Genomic DNA, 20,078 nt, shown 5'->3' with positions numbered 1-20,078 from the left:
AGTGCTAAAATCCACGGGTTAGGGGGCGCAAATTACTTGCCTTGCCCCGGGTGCTGACAACCCACGCTACGCCACTGGTGTTTTCTTACACTGAGAAGTGGCAGAGGTTGTTCCCGCCCACTTATTGCGTATTCAGAACGCCGCCGCAGCTCGCTCTCCCAGTTTCCCGCGCCGTCAGGTTTGGCGCGAAAAGTTTTCCCGGGCGGACGTTCCGGTGGGGCGTGGCTTCGGCCTCCGAGCGCTTCTGATTGGCGGGCGCTGTCACGAGGGCGTCGCTAGTGGCGCGAATTCTCCCCTCTGTCCGAGCCGGAGAAGAGAAAGAAAGAGAACTTGTCCGCCATGGATTTAGCCGCTGCGGGGGATGCTGGGCTGGCGGCAGCGGCGGCGGCACCGCTCAAGCAAATCCGCGACGAGGTGGCCGAGAAGTGCCAGAAGCTGTTCCAGGACTTCCTCGAAGCGTGAGTCGTAGGAGCCGCAGGGCGAAACGGGGGGGGGGGGAGGAGGGCGGATTTGGGCGCTTGGCGGTGGTCGTGCGCTGCGCTTTGCTGGGCTAAGAGGCCTAGATAGCCACCCTCCACCTGGGAGCAAGTCCGGCGCTCATCCGCTTCCCCGTAGCTTTTGCACTTGTGCTTTCCCTTAGTGGGGGGCGGGGGGGGGAGAGTGTATAGTATTTATCCCCTGACATCGTGCTTCTCCTGGCCCTAAGACGCTGTTGTTTTTGTTTTGTTCTGTTTGGACAAGTGCGTTTGATTGCTGAGATTGCGCCTCATTCCCACATGTCAACAGGTGTGCCCTATTTATTTGGGGGGGGCGTACGGGGGGGCGCAGTTGCCCGCCTTAAAACAAACAAACAATTAAAACTTAACTACAGAAATCCTGGCCACGCCCATGGAGAGAGGGATAAATATTTTACTCTAGTTTTGTGCCGGTTTTAATTGTACGTGTTATTTATTTACTGCTGTAAGTCGCCTTGAGTTAGGGTTTTTTTGGGGGGGGAGGGACTAATAAGTTTAATAAACAAGAATAGTAGTAGGGGTTTTTCTTTGCAGCATTCAGCATCCGCTGTTGCCTCCTCCTGAATAACGTTAACCTTTTGAAGTGCTGTGAAACAGCTTTTTAACAGCCCCACCTTGCCTTTGCTCAAATGTAAATCTGCCGCTGCAGCTTAAACACTTTTGAGGCTTACTTCTGAGGAAGTGTACATAGGCTCAGTCTGCAGAGCTGCAATCCTATGCACACTTTTAATTATTTACGACTACATTTCTGTTCAAGGACCTCAAGGTGTTGCACATGGTTCTCTTCCTGCCCCATATCCTCACAACAACCCAGTGGGGTTGGGTGTGCTGAGAGTCAATGACTGGCCCAAGGTCACCTAACTGAGTTTCGTGGTTAAGTGGAGATTTGAACCGTAGTTTCTCAGGTCCTAGTCTAACACTACACACTAACCACTACACTATTACGAATCAGTAAAATCCTATTTTAGAGAAGAGGAGGTTAAGGGGTGATATGATAGCCATGTTCAAATATATAAAAGGATGTCACATAGAGGAGGGAGAAAGGTTGTTTTCTGCTGCTCCAGAGAAGCGGACACGGAGCAATGGATCCAAACTACAAGAAAGAAGATTCCACCTAAACATTAGGAAGAACTTCCTGACAGTAAGAGCTGTTCAACAGTGGAATTTGCTGCGAAGGAGTGTGGTGGAGTCTCCTATTTTGGAGGTCTTTAAGCAGAGGCTTGACAACCATATGTCAGGAGTGCTCTGATGGTGTTTCCCGCTTGGCAGGGGGTTGGACTCGATGGCCTTTGTGGTCTCTTCCAACTCTATGATTCTATGATTCTATTCTATTCAGCTCAATGATTCTTGCATCTGAGTAAACTTGCATAGGACTACAAAGCTTATAATGGGCTGTAGTGTGGGACTCCTTGATAAAAGGCAGCTATTTTTTCTCATTTTTTCACTGATTACATCAACCCTCCTAACTGTAATCATTATTTCTTGTAATCTGATGACCACACCACTGGGATCTGTGTATTTTTTTCTCATATTTAGATGCTTCCTTCCTTTTCATGTGGCATAATTAGTGAAATGTCAGGGCTCTTCAGTATTCTGTGTGCAGCTTATACAAAATGAACATTTTTACTCGCAGCGATAACTCAGCTTTTCATTAGGTGTTCAGTAGGGGTTCCCTCTCATCAAGTGATGGTGTCTCATTATTAGCTTTTAAGCCTTTTTCTTTATAGTCTTAGCACAGAGTGTAGCATGTGCACAAACTCACTATTTAGGAAACGATTCCTGCAAACTGTCCCTTAAAATATTGCTATTTTCAGATTTCAGAACAGTGATGGAGAAGTTAAATACTTGCGAGATGCAGAGGAATTGATTCGTCCAGAGAGAAACACGTTAATTGTGAGCTTTGAGGATCTGGAGCAGTTTAATCAGCAGCTTGCTACCACAATCCAAGAAGAGTTCTATAGGTAAGAAGGCTCCAGTAAACATGTTTTATTGAATAGTTGTCTCCATCATAACTATTTTACCCATCCGGGGTTTTATTAGAGGAGTTCTAAGTCAAGGCTGGGGAACCTGTGGATCTCTGGATGAAGTTGGGCTCCAGCTCATGCCCCATAGTCAGCATGGACTTTGGTTAGGGATGATGGAAGATGTAGTTCAAAAACATACGGATGGTCACAGGTGCCCCATTTCTGCTCTAAGTAATATTAAGAAAGAAGGGAATACGTTTTCACAGTTAAAGGTGCTTGTCATTCACAGCCCTCTGGTGGTGGTTTTTTAAAGTATAGTCAGGCATACTAAATAACGTTTGCAAAGTTGTTACTTGAACAAAAAACCAAACAGATTTGTCAGACCACAGTTTTATATTTTTCACTTGTTTTAATATTACTGTATTTTACCAATGTACTTTTCAAGATACTTTAAAGGATAGAAAATCATGATGTATGCTGCTACTTTGATCCAAAGGGTATAAAATATAGATTTGCATCACTAAAACTTTTTTTTTTCTATTTTAGAGTCTATCCTTTCTTGTGTCGAGCTGTAAAAACCTTTGCTAGAGACCATGGAAATGTTCCCCCCAATAAGGACTTCTATGTTGCTTTCCAGGACCTACCTACCAGACACAAGTAAGATACATTGATACTGTAAAGATGTAAGCATACAATTTAGTAAGCTAACTCCAAATAAGCTCCTTCTTTGTAGGATGTTATTTACGATTCAGGAGCCTTCAAATGGCCTCAGACTATACTGATAGCCAACATGGTTTATCAAGTGGAGTGATGCTAATGCATACAACCATACTCCCATCAAATTTTTCTTTTTTAGTGAGGGGAACAATACACTTATGCCTTGTGTTCTATATAGTTAAAAGAAAGTGTGCAGGAGATTGCCATGTGGGTATGCTTCAGAAATATGGAGAGAAGTTTTTTTTCCAGACTCTGATGATTTTTGCGCGAAGACATGGATAGCGATTTTGCAGATATGAGGCCTACTACCTGTGCTTTAGACTCTTGCCCGTCCTGACTAAGAAAAGTTGTCCAATAAGAACTAGCTGTGTGGGTTAGTGTTGTGGCAAATGCTTCTTTCCATTAAAGTATGAAACCCATTGGGTCTCACGGTAGCATCTTAGCTCCAGGTTTCCCTTAATGAAATGGGCCTAGAAAATCAGTTTCAGCCTGGCTTCCAGCCTGATCATGAAATGACTTTGCTATCCTTTGTAGGTGGTGACCTTTGCCAAAAATAAAATGGGGAAGTGTGTCCTGTTGATTCTGCTGGACCATTATGTGGTGTTAGACACTGTCAACCATGGTGTCTTGTTTGTTTACAATATTTCAACAAGGTATTTTTAAAAGTTACGGGGAACAAGATTGAAAGTCAGCAGCTCAGATTCCTAAACTTCTAAAGGTTTGATTACGTCCTCTGTTTAAATGTCAGGGAAATCATCCCACCATATTCAGTTGGCTTGCACCTAACTGCTGTGAGCAGAACAGGTACTTCTTTGTTCTTAGCTACAGAACAGTTTGTACTTGTCAGTTCTGGTTCTCTTTCGACAACAATGGATCATAATAGGCCATGCACTTGCTATCTGATTTTCCGGAATGTATTTTAAAACAGATGAGCTTTTGAATCTGACTTTGTTCTTTAAACAGAATTCGTGAAATGACGTCAGCTCGAATTGGATCGCTAATGCGTATTAGTGGGCAAGTGGTCCGCACCCACCCAGTTCACCCAGAGCTCGTAAGCGGAACATTCCTGTGCCTGGATTGCCAGACAGTGATAAAAGATGTTGAGCAGCAGTTCAAGTACACACAACCCAACATCTGCAGAAACCCAGTTTGTGCCAATAGGAAACGGTTCCTTCTGGACACCAACAAATCCAGATTCGTTGACTTTCAAAAGGTAATTCAGCAATTGTCAGAATTTCTGTTGGGTTTGAAAACATGATGTGATGTCAGGTTAGTCTTCTATACTTGACTGGTTCAGCTGTAAAGTTAAATAAACCATGGTTTGGCACCACATGAATTGTAATTTCCTCCCTGCTTTCACGAGTTTGTGGCAAACCATTGTATGCCGTTTAGTCTAAATTGACAAACTAAAGTTTATGCTTGCCTTGGAATCCAGAATCAAAACATCTTGGTTTGCAGGTAATAAATCTTAGTTTGCTGGTTTTGGATAAAATAGTAAACTAAACTATAGTGAAAGGACGGGATTCTTGGCATGCAGGAAGGAGAAGGAACTCAGGTGCCTGACGGTAAAGGCCTGTTGATGTAGGATTGAACAGTGATTTAGCATTATGTCCTGTGTCTCTTTAAGTGTAAAGTTTTGCTCTTACTACAAGTGGTGAACATTTTGCACAGGAGATCCATTCCTTGTACACATCAGCGGAGCACACATAAGTCCACTGTGCCCTGTTCCACTCCTGTCTTGCCCTTTTCTGGGTCAGACCTGTGCATCAGCAGTCACATGTCAGTCGAATGTACAGAAAACAGTCACCACCTGCACTTGAATAAAATGTAGCAATTTTTGTGTTTTTCCTGTGTGTAAGTGAAAATCTGCCAACTGAGGATACAGTGAATGCATCTTACGAAATGCATTCTAGCTTATGCCATATTAAATTAGTTTGTCTTTAAGGTGCCACAAGGCTGCATTGGTTTCATTACAGCAGGATAACACAGCAGTCCTTCTGGAATATCTTATGGGCAGCTCTTGTAAATTACTGCCATTCGTCTTCCAGAATGCTGTATTCAGACCTGGAAGTTGTCTTGTCTTCATAATTGAAGTGAATGGAGTTCACTCATGTCATGCTCCCACTGGAGGGAGGGGATGAAGTCAGATTTCCCCAGTAACTTCTCCCTGCGGCTGCCTGCATAGCCAGAAAAGCTGCTTCAGCAGAGTGCAGGACCCTCCACAGTTAGCATGAGAGGTCAGGTACATACACACACACACACACACACACACACACACACCTTGCACAAATGGAAGGGGCCTGGCCTTCGTTTCACGGGAGGAAAGCTCACAATACAAACTAAAGTGTGCATATATTCAACCTACTAAGAATCATTTTCTGTAGTGAAAAATGTATTTAATTATCAGGTGTTTTTCAGAACCCAAAGAGCAAGATGCACCTTGTAAATTTAGGAATCTGTCTCAGCTGCTGTAGAGATCAGCAATGGCGCTGAGAAGTGATCTCATCATGTAGCCTATAGGGACCACCTAGTCTCTTTAGATATTTTTTCACAATATTAGAAACATTATTGACTTTACCATTTTGAACCACATGTGTTTTGTTGCTGTACAGACCTGTCACATTTGTAAAGTGCTTTCCACTTGAGAAGAAGAAAGGTGTATCAACAAAAATCTGCTTTGAATGCGGGCTTAGACATTTGTCATTGATGGAAAACTAAGAGTTATATTTGACAGAATCTTTTGCTGCTGGTGTATTGCTTCTTTGGTGGTTGTCTTCTGTTGCTTTGATTGGCACTTGTCCAGTCTCTATCCTAGGGGTTGTGGATTTGTGTCTCGTCTTCTCCGCCTTCATGTTATTGGACTGTAGGTCCCATAACCCCTGAGCATTTACTATGCTGGCTGAGGCTTATGGGAGTCAGAGTCCAACAATATCTGTAAGCCCACTGGTTCCTCACACTCTCAGTTTTCCCCACAGCTGTCAGCATGGTAGAAACAAGCTTGCACATCTGACAGTGTTCCCTGTAAGATTTGCCCTTTGCCTACTGAGGGTGATCTAGACATGTAAGGGAACCTGCTTAATAGCTGTGCTGTTAGTTTTGTTTTATGGTGATGCTCCATGATAGCTATCAGATAGAGCCTGAAAATTAACCAGGTATTTGTAACCGTTACTAGGGCTCCTAGAAACTTGATGTTGGTAATTAGAAATCTCAAAAATTCTGGGTTCTTAAAAAATGTAAGGAACTTCATTAGGAATGCAGCGTCATTATCTCCCCCCCCCCCAGTAGTCTTCATGCTGGAAACATTTGGGTTCAGTTTTGTGACATTTTCAGGTAAACTAGTAACGATAAGATACCGTATTTTTCGCCCTATAAGACGCACTTTTTCCCCTCCAAAAATGAAGGGGAAATGTGGGTGCGTCCTATGGGGCGAATGCAGGCTTTCGCTGAAGCCTGGAGAGCGAGAGCGGTAGGTGCGCACCGACCCCTCTCGCTCTCCAGGCTTCGCGGACCTCTCGGCAAGCAGCGGGAACGCTCCCGCTGCTTGGGGAGAGCTGCCTGCATCCCGAAGCCTGCGTGCGCTGATCTCAGCGCGTCCAGGCTTCGCGGACCTCTCCGCAAGCAGCGGGAGCCACCACTGGGCTCCCGTGGCTTGCAGAGAGCTGCCTGTTATGGGGCTGGGGTCGGGGGAAGCTCGGGCTGCCCCAGCCCCGCGCCTGGGGGGAAAATAATGTTTTCCCTTTATTTCCCCCCCAAAAAACTAGGTGCGTCTTATAGGGCGAAAAATACGGTAACTTCCTGCCTCTTGACATCTTGCTTTTCCTATCTCATCAGGTGCGTATTCAGGAGACACAAGCTGAGCTACCCCGGGGAAGCATTCCTCGCAGTGTTGAGGTGATACTGCGGGCTGAAGCTGTAGAATCGGCCCAGGCTGGTGACAAGTGTGACTTCACAGGTTCCCTCATTGTTGTGCCTGATGTGTCCCAGCTGTCTACCCCAGGTTGGTTGACCCTGAGCAGAGCAGAGCAGTGTGAGGGACTCCTTCCTTGTTAAGAAAGGGCATGTGTAGGACAGCCTTCCTGAAACTGCAGCTTCAGTATACTTCAAGCAAAAGGCTAGGCTCAAATTATTTTCTCTGTGGTGGGAGCTTGTTCAGTACAGGATTTGCTATTACCACCTACATTCCAAAGTGAAGAGCTGTGCCTTTCTGCTTTTTTCAAATGTGTAATAATAATAATAATAATAATAATAATAATAATAATAATTGTTTATTTATATCCTGCACTCCCCAGCCAAAGCTGGGCTCAGAGCGGCTAACAACAGTAAAAATAGCACAGTTTACATAAAATCACAGTCAATTAATTGAAATACATTTTAAAATCAGCTCAGAATCAAATTAATGGCAACCATTGGGCTAGAGTTCTATGAAGATTACAGAAGGAGAGAGGGGGTCAGACTGTGCCTTGGCCAAAGGCCAGACGGAACAGCTCTGTCTTGCAGACACTGCGGAAAGATGTCAAGTCCCACAGGGCCCTAGTCTCTTGTGACACAGCGTTCCACTAGATTGGGGCCACGACCGAAAAAGCCCTGGCTCTGGTTGAGGCCAGCCTAACCTCCCTGTGGCCCGGGATCTCCAAGATGTTTTTATTTGAAGACCATAAGGTCCTCTGTGGGACGTACCAGGAGAGGCGGTCTTGTAGGTACGAGGGTCCTAGGCCGTATAGGGCTTTAAAGGTTAAAACCAGCACCTTAAACCTGATCCTGTACTCCATCGGGAGCCAGTGCAGCTGGTACAGCACCGAGTGAATGTGATCCCTCGGCGAGGAGCCTCTGTGAGGAGCCTCGCTGCAGCATTCTGCACCCGCTGGAGTTTCTGGGTCAGTCTCACATAGAGCGTAGGCTGAAAATGACCACATGTTCCTGGATCAGAACTTAAAACAGGTCTTGCTCTTATAGGTGTCCGTGCAGAAACTGGCTCTCGTGTGAGTGGGAAAGAAGGCTATGAAACTGAAGGTGTCAGAGGACTTCGTGCACTTGGAGTCAGAGAGTTATCCTATAAATTGGTCTTTCTAGCATGTTACGTTGCACCAACGAACCCAAGGGTAAGCCTTACTCAGGAAGAGGAGCTTCCAGAATATTTTTCTTGAAGATATTAATGATAGGATTTGGTCCCCCAGGAAAGGTGAGCGCCTTCTGTGCCCTTTCAGTGTATCATTACGCCAAGCAATAGAGCAGCCTTTCTCAACCTGTGGGTCCCCAGATGTTGTTGAACTACAACTCCCATCATCCCTAGCTAGCAAGGCCAGCGCTCAGGGATGATGGGAGTTGTGCTCCAACAACATATGGGGACCCACAGGTTGAGAACCACTGCAATAGAGTAAAGTGATAGATTGGACCCTTTTTAGATACTCTTATTCAAGAACTAGAACAGCAGACCAAATTCTGGGCTAGAACCTTCCAACCTCATCCGCTTGGGGGAGTATTCTCCCAGCTATAACCTGAAATATTTTATTGCATTCTGCTGCCACATGTTGAATGTTTAGATCCATCCCTAAATGGTCTCGTTTTGGAGATATTTAATTTAAAGTCCTCTTGTGACATACTTCCCACCTTTGCCTTAAGGCAGGGATAGGAAATCTGTGCCCATCCAGATGTTGCTTAATTACATTCCCCGTCACCCCTGAACATTGGGGCTGGTGGGGGTTAAGAGTTCAACAGCATCTGGAGCCCCCCAGCGTCCCATATCCTGACTTAAGACTTAAGTTATTTTCTAGTCTCTGCAATATATTTGCATTTTTATATATTTCCCCTCAACCTTCTTTGTTTTAGTTTGGTGGCAAAGAGCTGCGAGATGAAGAACAGACTGCAGAAAGCATTAAAAACCAGATGTCAGTAAAGGAGTGGGAAAAAGTATTTGAAATGAGCCAGGATAAAAACCTTTATCACAACCTTTGTACCAGCCTCTTTCCAACCATACATGGTAAGATCTAATTGTGGAGCCATAGTAATGATTGCTATTGTTGACTAATTTTCTAGGTCAGCTGGGAGCTTTCAAATTAAATTCCTATTGTCTAATATGTATTCATGTCTTTTTTTGTTTTGTTATCCCTTCTGAACAGGAGGTATCAAAACAGTGAATTTTGTTTCCTGTATGTCATGCGTTGTACCCAAAGAGTAAGATAAGAATACAGCAATTGAGAGTTACATGCAGTCCTTTTTAAGATTATTTGCCTGTTTTCTGGTCATTTTTGCAAATTCATAATGCTGCTTTTCTGTGCATACTTTTTTCATGGGACCATGGGTTAAGAGCCCCTAGTTTTGTTTTACCTTTTACTTCAAACCTTGCTGCGAGAACATGATCCTGTAATTGTGGGTTTTAATCTGTACAGATAACTTCTCTGGCTTTTCCTTATTCAGTAACCTCTGCTCTAAAAGATGATTATAACCCTGAACTCTGATTTATAGACCGTTTAAGATAGCTTATTCCTGTTGACTGCTGTGTTATCTTGGTAATCACTCTGTCCAACACAAATAAATCTGAACTGTAATATTTAAGTATGTTTAGCGATCACGTCCCTTGTTTGCATTTTAATACCATATCAGAGAGAGGTGATGAAGCAGCTATGATTTTGAGACTTTCCTGTGGCTATCCACCAGGCTGATGCTGCTCAGTCAGAACAGTAGCTTGTCAGAGATTTAACCAGTCCCTGAAGAAACTTGTTTGAATTTTGAATTACTGTCTGAAGCCAGCCCATAACAACAACTAGAATCTAAGCTTTTCTCCTGCATTGTGTTCTTAGAATTGACTCTAAATGTGAGCGTCCCCAAAACTAACTGTTAGTTATTGTGATGCAGGTAATGATGAAGTTAAGCGAGGGGTTTTACTCATGCTGTTTGGTGGCGTTCCTAAGACAACAGCAGAAAGCACTTCACTTCGTGGTGACATCAACGTTTGTATTGTTGGTGATCCGAGTACTGCCAAGAGTCAATTTCTTAAGTAAGTTTCTTGTGAACTAGCGTACGGTTAACTTGCATTGTCACTAGGTAGCTGGCTACAAGTACTTGTTCGTGTATGTTGTGTTCAGGAGATTTAGTCTTTGGTAAAAGGATATAGGATTGTTTCCTCTGTAAAACAGTGGCTTTATGCTGATTTCTGTGTTCTGTGTAAAGAGATTTCTGTCTCTTTACCAGTTATTCTGGTTTTGGATTGTAGTTGTATTTTGTTGTCTTTTAAATTTGTGGTGCACCAAGAAGATGTTGTTAATGGGGTTGTAGAGACTTTCAAAAATAAAAAAAAACATGGCTATATATATTTATTGATTAAAAAATTACGTATCTATACAAACATGTGCTATCTCTTTGCATATGAAGAAAAAGAAAATTAGATAGTAAATAGAAAATTTATAAAGTACTGTAATAAAAAAAGGAAAAGAAATAACAAAGATAAGAAATAAAAAAACCAAAAGTGTTCATCCACACAATCCTTCCCATCCTTCTTATTATACCCATTCTCATAATATAAACATTCTTTTTAAACACAGATTTGAATTGTATAATATCATTTCTTTCTGCTTTGTATGTATTCCTCTAATCGTTTTCTTTACAAATATCACTCAATTTCTGCTAATATGACTAGAATATCTTAAAACGCCTAGGTGAAAAAGACTGTTTGTAACCTGGCACTGAAATGATAACAGTTTTGATGCCAACCTCCTTGTGGGGAGAGTGCCCTCCATTATGACTGCTGAGAAAGCCCCCCCACCCCATCCCCGGTAGATGCCCTTCATTCTCCTGATGGAAGGAATACAAGGAGAAGGGCCTCTGCAGGAGATCTTAAACACGGAGCAGGGTGCTGCTACTTTTTGGAACAAAAACTACATTCTTGATGTAATAAACATTGTAATTACTAAATAGGCTTGCTCCCCCCCCCCCTTGCTCATGGCTATTGAATAATCAGCTAGGTAATTTAGAGCCCTGCAGCCTGCAAAACTTTAAAGTCAACGGTGGTGTTTGTGTTGCCCTTTCTGATGCGAATTGCTGAGTAGCCTGCCAATTTGAACCAACAGGCATGTGGAGGAGTTCAGCCCCCGAGCTGTCTACACCAGTGGAAAGGCCTCTAGCGCTGCTGGCTTAACGGCTGCTGTTGTGAAAGATGAAGAGTCCTATGAATTTGTCATTGAAGCTGGAGCTCTAATGTTGGCAGATAATGTAAGTTATCCAATGCATAGTATTTAGTAGCTCTGAAAGGAGGGGCCCCTTTTGTTTTCAAGTACGGAGGTACAGTTGTTGAATCTACACTCTCTTTTAGGGAGTCTGTTGCATTGATGAATTTGACAAAATGGATATGAGGGATCAAGTTGCCATTCACGAAGCTATGGAGCAGCAGACTATATCCATTACTAAAGCAGGAGTTAAGGTAAGTGGCTGTGTGTTGCTTGAACTTTGTGTATCCTTTGTTCAGATTAATGTGTATGGTATTGGAGAGAGATTTCTTTGCTTCTCCAGTGATCTTTGGGCCAGATCTTCTTTCCACCCTTCCCGTTTTTTGTCAAATAGTTTCATTCCATTAGATGAACTAAGGAACTTTTCTTACAACTGAACGCTTCTAGAAGAGGGTGGCAGTCTGTAGTCCATATCCAGAACAGGATATCTTCCTCTTCCACAACCCAACGTCAAAATTAAGCCTGGCAGCAGCAGTAGTAACAGTAGTAATATTGCTGCTTACCTGGACCAGTGCAGGGGCCCAGAGGATGGTAGGAAGTTAGTGGCTATGAGAGTCCTGCAATAGTCCCAACCCCATGGTTTTTCTGCCCCACCCCATCCAGGAAAGCAGCAGGAGCACTACTCTTGGACGACATCTGCACAACACCCAACTTTTCATGCTGGTCACTCCTCTTAAACATTTCTTCCAGAAATCTGTCCCACTGTGAAAAACTAGATAATTGAGCTATAATCCTTTGCAGGCTTTTTTTGGGAGCAAGCTCCATTGAACCTAGTAGGACATGCTTCTAAGCAAGAAAGTTAACAATTGGGTTGCAATATACATCAAGTTAGGTGTCCATAATTTCATGAAGTTAGTGGCTTAAGCACCTGATAATTAGGGGCATGTTGATGGCCTTAAACAGCAGTAGAATGTATTCCTTTTAAAAAGCCCATCCACATAAACAGTGAAGAAAGTAGCCTGCAATGAAATATTCTGATTTTCACCTTTGTTATAAATGTTGCAGGGAAAATATAATAAATGCTTTACTATCGTCTTATACAGTGTTCTTGGAAATCATTTTCCTACTGATGTATTTTGCTAGGGTGGAGGATGTTTTTTACACGATTGATCAAACTGGCGCCCAGGCACCATTGAAACTGCTGTGTTTTCTTCCCCAACACTTTTTCTTTATGTAATTTGTAATTTGTTAACAAATCTACACTGCTTAGGAAAAGCAAACAAACATGTTCTTGTTTTAACAGGCTACTCTGAATGCCAGGACCTCTATTTTGGCTGCAGCTAACCCAGTTGGTGGACGTTATGATAGAGCAAAGTCTCTGAAACAGAACATAAACCTATCAGCCCCCATCATGTCTCGATTTGATCTCTTCTTTATTCTTGTGGATGAATGCAATGAGGTAATGTGTAACCTACATACTGTATATTATGCATTTTAGACTCAGAAATATGCAAGTTATAAATGCAGTTGTCTAGGAATTCTCTTTTTTTGCCCATTCATACTCTTCCCATTGGTGCATTTTAATCCCTTCCATTGCCATGTGTGTGTCTTTGCTTCCCCCACAACCATTGCTAGATTTCTGTCTTAGTCTGCCCATTGCTTACACAGTGGCACATATGGGGTGGGAGTAGCATAACCTGAACACCTTACAACAATGTGGCAGATGCAATTTTATCTTGGGATCCAAGACATTAACCCATTGGTAGGCAACCTAAGGCCCGGGGGCTGGATGCGGCCCAATCGCTTTCTCAATCCAGCCCGCAGCTGGTCTGGGAATCGGTGTGTTTTTACATGAGTAGAATATGTCCTTTTATTTAAAATGCATCTCTGGGTTATTTGTGGGGCCTGCCTGGTGATTTTACATGAGTAGAATGTGTGTTTTTATTTAAAATGCATCTCTGGGTTATTTGTGGGGCATAGGAATTCATTCATATTTCCCCCCCAAAAAATATAGTCCGGCCTACCACATTGTCTGAGGGACGGTGGACCTGCCCCCCGCTGAAAATGTTTGCTGACCCCTGCATTAACCCAATAACGGAGTTAGCTGCATGGACACCCATGTCGTGCAGGAGGGGGGGTGCACTGTGGTATCAGCAGTGGAGCGGGCGATCCCCTGCGCGCTGCAGCATCAGGGCAAGTGATCCCCTGAGCGCTTCGGTGGCAGGGCGGAGAATCCCCCTTGTGTGGCGACATGCCTTTTTGTCACCCCCTCAGGGATGGCACCCGGGGCGAGCCGCCCCCACCGCATGCAACCCTTGCTACGCCCCTGCATCAACCTCAAGAAAGTTGTGGAAGGAAAGTTCCCCATCTCTCTTGTGTCCACCTGACTAAAAATCCTTTTTAGAGTGTTAGGGGGCATTACTGAATAATGTAGGATGATGTGCAGGAGATTGTTGGAGGAAGGGAGAAACATCCCACACAAACACACACCTCAGGGTAGCTGGCATGTAATGGGGGAGTTGGTGGCTGCGATGCAAGAGAGGGAAAACTTTCCTTCTATGAACTCTCTTAGGATCTAAGCGGATGGAATTATTTGGAAGCTTGTGCATAATAGAATATTTAGTCCTTTTAAAAAGTGTGTAAAACAGATTGTTTCTACAACAGATGGTAGGTTTTTTAAAATGAAAAATTCTGTTTTGGTGTTCTCTTTTTACCTCTAAAGACTCAAATGAACTCACTGACTGGACTAATTTGGTATCTATTCATGTTTTGGACAGCTCAGTTTCATTTGAAAACAACCATCGAGATGTCCTCAAACGTTTTGGCAGTTGCTGGGTGCATCATTGTTATTCTGTTGTTTTGTTAATGATTTGTTATAACTTTAGTTCGTGTATTCTGACCAAAACCTACCCCCCTTCAGGTTACAGATTATGCCATTGCAAGACGCATTGTGGATCTTCATTCTAGGATAGACGAATCGATTGATCGCCTGTATTCGCTAGATGACATCCGAAGGTATCTTCTCTTTGCCAGGCAGTTTAAACCCAAGGTAATGAGACAGACTTCAGCATTAGGTTGGGATAGCTCAGTCAATAGAGCGTGAGACTCTTAATCCCAGGGTCATGGGGATTAGACTAGATGGCTCTTGTGGTCCCTTCCAACTCTGCGAGATCTGTGATTCCAGAGAGTTTGAGCACAGCATGGCATGAGAAACCTGAACTGATACCAAACGTATAGTGGTTACTTTGACTTCGACATAGTTGTTGCTAATGCTCAGGCTCACGTATGAGCATGCCTGGTTAATTAGGATGTAGTGTAACTGGTATCTACTTCTGTGGCAGCAATTTGGAGCCAGTTGTGTTTGCCTAAAGTTTAGTGTGTCTGTTGTTTGATGCAGCAAGAAGTGTTCAGGTGAGCCATTGTGGTGCAGTGGTTGGAGTGTTGGGCTAGGGAGACCAGAGTAGGAATCCCCACTCAGCCATGAAGCTCGCATGGTGACCTTGGGCCAGTCACTCACAGGGTTGCTGTGAAGAGAAAAAGGGGATGGGGGACAGACTGTGCATGCCACCTTGAGCCCCTTGGAGGAAAGATGGCATATAAATACGATAAATAAATAATTTTGTACTGTATTTTTGTGCCACTCTTGTCAATCACAGTAGACAGGCACGTTTTAATTACGCAATGATTTTTTTAGACTGATTTTTTCTTGTTGTTCATTGCAAATAAATGCCGAATCCATATCCAGCTGTTGATCTAGTTTGTAATAGACGTTTGACTCTCCCGCCCCAATGAATATATGAAGTTTATAAATGGGAAGTGGTGCACAGTTTCACTATAGCTTACCACATTTTCCCTTCATTCGTTCTCCAATAGATTTCTAAGGAGTCGGAGGATTTTATAGTTGAACAATATAAGCGCCTTCGCCAGAGGGATGGTTCCGGCATTACAAAATCGTCATGGAGAATCACAGTGCGGCAGCTGGAAAGCATGATTCGGCTATCGGAAGCAATGGCACGGATGCATTGCTGCGACGAGGTAGCTAAACTTAATGGGGCAGCACGGTACAGGACAGAGCTTTGACCAATGCAGCTGTTCTTAACATTTTTATTCTGTTTAAACATATAGCTAAGAATGCCCGTGGTTCATTCTCATCATTTTAAGCATAAATCTTGGGATTCCTGTCACTTGAAATGAAAACCTTTTATACGAATGTTACATGTTCAGTTTGTAAACAGTCCAATGCTAGCTTATGTTTCTACATAGGGGTGGAAATGCTTGTCCCTCAGAAGTTTTTAGCTGAAATTTTAGACCAGCTGCAAGTTTTTGTGTGGCCCACAAGCCTTCAGTCTTTCAGAGGGAGAAAGAGAGTTAAGTAAAAGACAACAACTTTATGAACTGTATCTTTAGCTTTCTTCAGTTATAGAAGATGGTGGTGTCTGGCGTTTGACTGTGAATCCAGGGTTAGTGGAGCCTTCCTCCTTGGCACAGGGAAAGGGGACAAGTTGGAAAGTACTCTTGTCGCTTCTATGGCCAAGAGATGTTTTGGAGCCCATCAGTTGTATTGTGTGTAAATTGTTGCACGTGTATATTTTGTTGTACACACGGCCTTGGATTTTTTTTAATACAAGTTCATGGCATGTAATTTTTTTTAAATAAATAAATAATGTGTGTTTGGACAGTTATTTCTTTGTTCATCTTGACTCTTCTTAAATATTTGTAAAGGTCCATCCAAAACATGTGAAGGAAGCCTTCAGGTTATTGAACAAATCCATCATCAGAGTTGAAACTCCAGATATCAATTTAGACCAAGATGAAGAACAAGCCATTGATGAGCCTGAGGCCCAGGATGGAGTTCAGAGTGAGTAATTTGCTGATGAACTATAGACTACATCAGACTCCTACAACCTGGGATGGCCTCTAGAATGTTTTATAATACAGCTCCTATTGTCACTGGTCACTGGCCATGCCGGCTGGGGCTGGGTTGGAAGCTGTGATCCAGAACATTCAGAAGGCACCAGGTTGGGGAACACCTGACAAATGTTTTTACCTGATAGCCTCATTGAAAGCTGTTACGATAAAGGTCACAAAATAAACCTCTTAATATTAAAATAATTCTTGGAAATTGCTTGTTTCTAGGTCCAGTTCAGGTTGTAGTTTTGTCCTTTGAAGCCTTGCATAGCCTAGGGTTCTGCCTATCTGAAGGGAAGAGATAGATAGATAGATAGATAGATAGACAGACAGACTTCAAGACAAGTCAGGCTCTGGCTTGTTTTCTTGGCAGTGCAGCAGCAACAGGAGGCAGAGTGGAGCAGAGAATCTTTTAGCGTGTGCTACCACACTGTGCATTTGCCTTAAGCCAGTAGGTTTAAGATCTCAAGTGGAACCTTTTTAGTGGTGGAGCTCTTGCTTGGCATTCCCTGCTTGGCATCTTCTCAACAAGTATTTAGTCCACCAAAAAGCTTTTAAATGAATTGGATTTTTATTTGAAACCTGTTTTGTTTTAAAAAAAATAAAAATAAAGGCATTTTGTTCTTTGTTCTTTATTTTATATGTGGTGGACTTAGTGTGGACTACTAAGAGAACCTTTCTGTGGACCCAATATATAAGCTTTAAACCACAATCGTGTAATCTGTTACCAAGGAGTAACTCCCATTGAAGTCAGTAGGGCTTAACTCTGAGCAGATATGTATCTTATGGAGCTGTAAATCAGTCAATAATGTGCATTGGTCTAATCAAGATAACAAGACATCATATATTTCATATTTATTGTTTTGAAAATAAGAACTATGCCCTGAAATCCTTATGGCTACAGAACTGAAAATGATAAGGTATCTGTTTGGAAGACTATAAAATCTCAGCCACCTAGAATATATAGATAACATCATTTGATATAATAAGAGAAATGCAACTGCTACACTCTCAAAATGTTTGTTCTGGGTAGAGGGGGAAAACAGGCAATTAAGTCATTCGTGATGTGCTTCTACAGTGGTGCCTCGCAAGACGAAATTAATTCGTTCCGCGAGTTTTTTCGTCTAGCGAATTTTTCGTCTTGCGAAGCACGGTGTTGGAAAAGTTTTGGAAAAGCTTCAAAAATCGCCAAAAACCTCAAAAAAAGGCTACCACACCGCGTTCTATGAGTTGCTCCTCGAAGTCAAGTCGCAACTGTATTAACGGTGTTAAGAAAAAGGAAACAAACTTGCAAAAAACGCAAGACGTTTTCGTCTTGCGAAGCAAGCCCATAGGGAAATTCGTCTTGCGAAGCAGCTCAAAAACCGCAAAACTCTTTCGTCTAGCGAGTTTTTTGTCTTGCGAGGTATTCGTCTTGCAGGGCACCACTGTACTCTGGCTTCTGTCCCCACCTTGGCATAATGTGTACAAAAACTTTCTGTGCTCAGGAGATGGAGACACTGCAGTCGTTAATGGCTTGGTGAATGGTATCAATGGACATGCAGATGATCTAAGCAAGGATGTGGCACCAAAGGCTTCCCTAAGGCTTAGTTTCCCTGAATATCGCCGAATCTCAAACCTCATTGTAATGCATCTGAGAAAATCGGAAGAAGGTAAGAAATCATTGTCTTGGTGCGTGCGGAATTAAGTACATGCTTAGTAATCACATTGCATGTTCTTTGATATCCAAGTGCAAGCCACTGGGAAGGTCTCAGAATTGCAGTGTGTGGGGTTATGTGGTTTAAGCCATCCCTCCCCAGCTACAGTCCCCATGAAATCATCTCCTTCTCCCACCCTCCGACTTAGCATTACAAGATGATTTCCCCTTAATGCTAACTGTAGCAAGAGTGGGAGAAGGAAGTAGGGTTGCAGACAGCCTGCCAAATTTGATTTGGGGCTCAATTCAGCAATTTGGATCAGCAAGTTCAATTCCCCTCTGCTCTTTCCCCCACTCCCCCAAAAATATAAATCCTGGGTTGGAAGGTCTTAGCTGTAAATAATAAACAAAGTCCAGCTCCCCTTTTATGCTGCCGGCAAGAGTTTTCCTTATATGGTGTCTTGACTTCCTGAATCATGTTTGAAACATTTTTGAGGCAGTCAGTCTGGGATTTCAGAGTGTTTTATCATCATTCATCATCATCACCTTGCTTTCTTTTCTTCCTGCAGAAGATGATGACACCTCCTTAAAAAAGAGTGAACTTATCAACTGGTATTTAAAGGAAATTGAATCAGAAATAGATTCTGAAGAAGAACTGATAAATAAGAAGATGATAATAGAAAAAGTGATCCATCGTCTTACACACTATGTACGTACACTTATACCTGAAATTGTAAGGTTTTTTTGAAGTAAAAATCCTACTTTAAATTCCATGATAAAATATATCATGATAAAAATAATGTGGACTTTGATTAGCTCAGTGCCCCATCCTATATGCATGTTTACCTTGTGACACATGGCACTGTGTTAAATCTGTCTTGCTTCCAAGTAAGTATATACAGAATTGCATGTCCTGTTGTGTTTAGTGGAGCTTAGTTCCAGGTAAGTGTGCATATGATTGTAATCTAAGGTTACAATACTGCACATACTTGGGTGTGAGTTCACTGACTCAGTAGTACATTCTTCCAAGTAGATATGCAGAAGAATGCACTTGATGAGCTGTTGGTGGTAGCTTTTAATTCTGGTGCACATAAGCGCACATACGTTTTGTGAGAAATTGAGATGAAGAGGGCATGGTATTAATTGCTCAATTGGAAGTACAGTGGTACCTCTGGTTACTTACTTAATTCGTTCTGGAGGTCTGTTTTTAACCAGAAACTGTTCTTAACCTGAAGCACCACTTTAGCTAATGGGGCCTCCCACTGCTGCTGCGCCGCCACCGTGCGATTTCTATTCTCATCCTGAAGCAAAGTTTTTAACCCGAGGTACTATTTCTGGGTTAGCGAAGTCTGTAACCTGAAGCGTATGTAACCTGAAGTTTATGTAACCCGAGGTACCACTGTAAATCCTGCTTTAAAGCAATGGCATTCCTTTGAAGTAAGTGTGCTTGTGACTGGAGTGTCTTACAACGTGTGACCTAGGACTCTTCAGAACATGGCCTGACTGAGGCTCTCTGTATTTCAGGACCACATTCTAATTGAGCTCACACAGACAGGGCTGAAAGATTCCGTGGAAGGACAGAGCATGGATGAAGAAGACCCTTACCTTGTAGTTAATCCTAACTACTTGTTGGAAGACTAGAGATTATGAAACAATTCTACAGTCACAACCTATCCATTCCCTATTGGAGACCAGCACTCAACTGGCTAATTTTAGATCTTATCTGTCTATCACTGTTGTACATAGTTGGCTACCCAAAAAAAGCTTTGTCACATAATTCACCCACCTTCTCTTTTTAATTCTCTTTTATTAAGGGAAAAGCTTCTCCATTCCTTTCCAGAAAAAGGGTCCTGCAACCTAACAGGGCAGCTTTTTAGAACAAAACTTCCATATCCTCATGCTCCTTTTACGCTTTTTACATATCTTTTCCTGCATCTCTGTAGCATAATCTTATGTTGTAGGTCCCCTTGACTCCTGTCTTAATTTGTGAAAAATAAAGTATTCCTTATATACAAAATGATTTCTTTTTCTTTTTCACTACAGAAATAGGCCCAAACGCCACTTTAAATAGGATTCTATAATGTTATGGCTCCAAACCGGATTTGGGATCTGTTGTTCAATGCTTAAATTATAGGCTTAAATGTTTTGGGCTTCGTATGAATATGATGATTTCACCCTC

At 42.6% G+C, this 20,078-nt stretch overlaps 1 protein-coding gene across 1 annotated transcript; it reads left to right on the top strand.

Annotated features, from left to right (window-relative positions):
• Positions 1–272: 272 nt before the first annotated feature.
• Positions 273–19,916, top strand: MCM6 (minichromosome maintenance complex component 6). The gene is made up of 17 exons (XM_082230781.1): positions 273–458; positions 2,330–2,476; positions 3,026–3,136; positions 4,160–4,409; positions 7,028–7,193; positions 8,150–8,295; positions 9,023–9,173; positions 10,049–10,190; positions 11,260–11,401; positions 11,502–11,609; positions 12,659–12,814; positions 14,276–14,404; positions 15,229–15,390; positions 16,078–16,213; positions 17,751–17,915; positions 18,469–18,608; positions 19,424–19,916. The coding sequence occupies exons 1-17, from the start codon at positions 340–342 to the stop codon at positions 19,538–19,540; spliced, it is 2,487 nt and encodes an 828-aa protein (XP_082086907.1). The 5' UTR covers positions 273–339; the 3' UTR covers positions 19,541–19,916.
• Positions 19,917–20,078: the final 162 nt, after the last annotated feature.

The sequence above is a fragment of the Podarcis vaucheri genome (genome assembly GCF_965113315.1).
Source record: "Podarcis vaucheri genome assembly, chromosome: 1".
NCBI classification, from domain to species: Eukaryota; Metazoa; Chordata; class Lepidosauria; order Squamata; family Lacertidae; genus Podarcis; species Podarcis vaucheri.
Note: the sequence above shows the minus strand (reverse complement) of the source record. Positions and strands in the feature narration are given on the sequence as shown.